Source organism: Empidonax traillii, unplaced genomic scaffold (genome assembly GCF_003031625.1).
Source record: "Empidonax traillii isolate 1590-97213 ecotype Southwest subspecies unplaced genomic scaffold, ASM303162v1 scaffold624:size695616, whole genome shotgun sequence".
In the NCBI taxonomy this organism is placed as follows: domain Eukaryota; kingdom Metazoa; phylum Chordata; class Aves; order Passeriformes; family Tyrannidae; genus Empidonax; species Empidonax traillii.
The window spans coordinates 12,407-15,728 of record NW_020955817.1 but is presented as its reverse complement, the minus strand read 5'-3'; the positions used below and the strand labels follow the sequence as shown (position 1 = coordinate 15,728).

The following is a 3,322-nucleotide window of genomic DNA, read 5'->3' as shown; positions in this document are numbered from 1 at the left end:
AGTCTGGAAGTCTTCTGGATCTCTTTCGGAAGAGGCACCTGCGGAAGGTGACTTTGATCATGTCATGTGCCTGGTAAGACATTCCCTGCTCCCCTCTTTCCATACTTCAAGGTGAAGAAAAGAAGGGATTGATAGTCATTCACCTTGTGGTTTTTGAGTGTTATTGATGGTTGTTTCTCTTTCTGGCTATTTAAGACGCTTTGTGGTTTGTGGGATAGGTTATAGCACTTCCACCATTGGTGGTGCCTTGGTATTCCTCTGGTTTTACATCCCCCTGGAAGTGCTGTGGCTTGGTCAAAATGTCACTGGAGATCAATATTGCATTTTCTCATGGCTAATAGATGTGCTCAGAGCAACTCTGCCTTGATTTCAGGTTTGTGAACAGCTTCGTCTACTACGGGCTGAGTCTGAACGTGACAAATTTTGGCCTGGACATCTACCTGACCCAGCTGGCCTTTGGAGCAGTGGAAATCCCAGCCCGTATTGGTTGTATCTTCATTCTGCAGTGGTTCGGGAGGAGGAAGACCCAGACTGTTCTCCTGCTGCTGAGTGGCCTGGTGTGTCTGATCATCACTGGCATCCCTGAAGGTGAACAGCCTCATTCCCTACTGAGAGGGCACTCTCTGGGACAGGGAGCCACAGAGCCCCAGCCCTTTCCTTGGTGGTGCAGGTCCCGTCCTCCCAGCCAGGCTGCATAACATTCCTCAGGGCCTGAGCTGTCCCTGGTGCCACGGCCATTTGGGACTTGGTTAATCCCCCAGGGTCCATTCCAATCAGCAAACCTGAGCTTGCCAATCATTAAAGCAGAGGGTAGAGCTGAACCCACTAGGCCACCTGTCAGCAGAGCTGTCCTCTGGGAAAATGAATACCTGGGGAGGTGAGATGATGGATGCAGAGTGTGCTGAAGGTGCCACTAGGCCAGAGCTGCTCAGTCCACGCTCAGGCACTGTCGGAGGTGATGGTCCCTGCAGGTGACACAGTTGTCACTGTGCATCCCGATGGCCATCTGTGAGCGGTGCTGAGCCCTCCCTCATCTCATATCATCTCATATCTCCTCCTCCCCTCAGACCAGCCCTTGGCAACCACTGTCCTGGCCACCATTGGCAAGTTTGCTGCCTCAGCCTCCTTCTCCACCTCCTACGTCTACGCGGCAGAGCTCTTCCCCACGGTCGTCAGGTGAGGTCTCCCCACACACCGGGGCTTCCCTCTGCCATGGCTGGTGGTGCTGATGGCTCAGGTTGTCCCCCGTGGCCACGCTCAGTCCCACTGTGGCCCGAGGAGGCTGGTCCCTGCCCAGCCCCCCCTCTGCCCCTCGCTCCCCAGGCAGACCGGCGTGGGGCTGTGCTCGATGTCGGCGCGGCTGGCTGGGGTCCTGGCCCCGCTGGTCCGGCTCCTGGGGCAGTTCCACAGGGCCATCCCCATGGCCATCTTCGGGAGTGCCCCCGTGCTGGGGGGGCTGCTCTGTGTCCTGCTGCCTGAGACCCGCGACGTGGAGCTGCCGGATGACACGGGGGATGGACAAACCCCGGCTGAGGTGGGTTCCTGCTGCTGCCTCTCGGGCGGGGACAGGGGGTGCCAGCACATCGCGTGGGATGGGAGGTTCTTGGGGGGGTTACAGTGGTGGAAGGGTAGGCAGTGGGACCCCATAACCGTGCCCATGGCTGTTATCCCTTCGTTCCTGTCCACGGGATAGAATGGCTGGTGCTCCACTTGCCTCGCTCTGCCCTCCTCAGGGAATGGCTGGTGCCTCATTGTCATGCCCTCTGGACTTCACCCTCTCATAACTCCCACCCCCATTTCCCATGGGAATCAGGTGGAACTGCACTCCAAAGCAATTTGTTGCCCTGCTGGGAGAAGGATGTCCACAGGCACCCAGAGAACAAGGCGGGATTAAGGATCCAGGTTGCTGAAGGCTGCTTGTCTCAGGGGCGGCTGCCATCAGCTCACAGCACATCTTTCTGAGCTTTTACACCATTTTACACCCTTCTTCCTTTCATTAGGTCTGCGAAAGTGGCACCAGAAGCTCTGAGAACGGACAGGTGAAAGGAAAGGATGGTGTCCAAGTCAATGAGTGCACAAAGACCACTTACTTCTAGCTGGGTCTGCAGCTGAAGGCAGTTGGGTGCTGTGTGGGCACTGAGGACAGGCAGGGTCTCCACCACCGGACACCACCACTACTCAGGCCATCACTGCCAATTCTTGGCTCTCCTTGTCTTTTTTTGCCTTCCTGTATCTCCCTCTATAGCTGGTCCTCAGGCACTGCATCCTGTCACTGGTGTCCAGCACTGCTCCCGCTGGAGAAAATCGGGTGCTTTTTGTTTAGGGGAAAAAACCCAAAGAAATCAAAAACCAGAATGGGGACGTTTTCTCTTCATTTTTCCTGTCTTGTCTCCAGGAAGGTGAGACTGTAAACTCTGCCCAGTGAGACACGTGCACTGAATAGAGTTGCAAGAGGGAACTGTGCTCACTAACAAGAGAGCTGGAGCAGATGCAGCACTGAGAACATTCTCACTCTCGCAAAAAGGAGTGATTTATCCTGACTGTCTAGCAAGATCTCTCTCTCTCTCATAAAAACACTCCTTTTTATTCTTTAAAATTTGAGATAGCTGAGGAAAAAAAAAAGATGTGATGCAAGAAACAGCAAGCAGGGAACAAGGACATCTAACAGGCAGATGAATTTTCGCCTTAATGCTGGTGGCTTTAAATTGATGCCTGTTGTGGTGCTTTGGGCACAGGAAATGGTGCTGTTGGGCTGCAGTGTAGGACCAAATCAATGGGTCCATTTCAGGAAACTGAGATGTTGTAGCAGTGGGGCTGTCAGAAGAAAGTGCAAATCTTTCTGGGAAATATCAAGTTTTTCTACTCTGTTTTAGTCTATTCCTTCTTGGTGTATCCATTTCTCTCTTTAAATGATTTAGGAGCACTTTTACCTTATATTGTGAGGAAAAAACAGCTGTTTTTCCTGTGCTTACCTTTCTCTTATCTCCTGTCCCTCAAGATAACTGTCTTTTCCCATTGGTTTGGTACAGATCAAGCATGGAAGTTGCACGTGGTGGTGCTCCATCTTTGTCTGTACAGCTCAAAGGCTATTTTCTGATAATGTCAAGAGGCTTTTAAAACAGAATACTCCTTCTCTCTGTTGTGATGCCCGTGTGTTTTCCATGCACCAAAGTACCTCATGGATATGCAGTTTGATGAAAAGAGAGTTTTGTATAAAATCGGTGCCACGTGACAATGTCCTGCCAGGAGGGACTGGCTGTGGTGCCCTCTTCTCTCTGGGACTGCTTTTCAGAGGATGTGCTGTGGTTTTCCTCTGCAGTGC

The 3,322-nt window shown here is 52.5% G+C and overlaps 1 protein-coding gene across 1 annotated transcript in view; it reads left to right on the top strand.

Annotated features, from left to right (window-relative positions):
• Window positions 1–2,611, top strand: part of LOC114065138 (solute carrier family 22 member 13-like) — a 6,889-nt gene extending 4,278 nt beyond the window's left edge. Inside the window, exons 6-10 of the mRNA XM_027898803.1 lie at window positions 3–73; window positions 374–588; window positions 1,068–1,176; window positions 1,324–1,534; window positions 2,001–2,611. Of these exons, the coding sequence (XP_027754604.1) occupies window positions 3–73; window positions 374–588; window positions 1,068–1,176; window positions 1,324–1,534; window positions 2,001–2,096 (702 nt within the window). The 3' untranslated portion in view covers window positions 2,097–2,611. The remainder of the gene's footprint in view (window positions 1–2; window positions 74–373; window positions 589–1,067; window positions 1,177–1,323; window positions 1,535–2,000) is intronic.
• The last annotated feature ends 711 nt before the right edge of the window (window positions 2,612–3,322 follow it).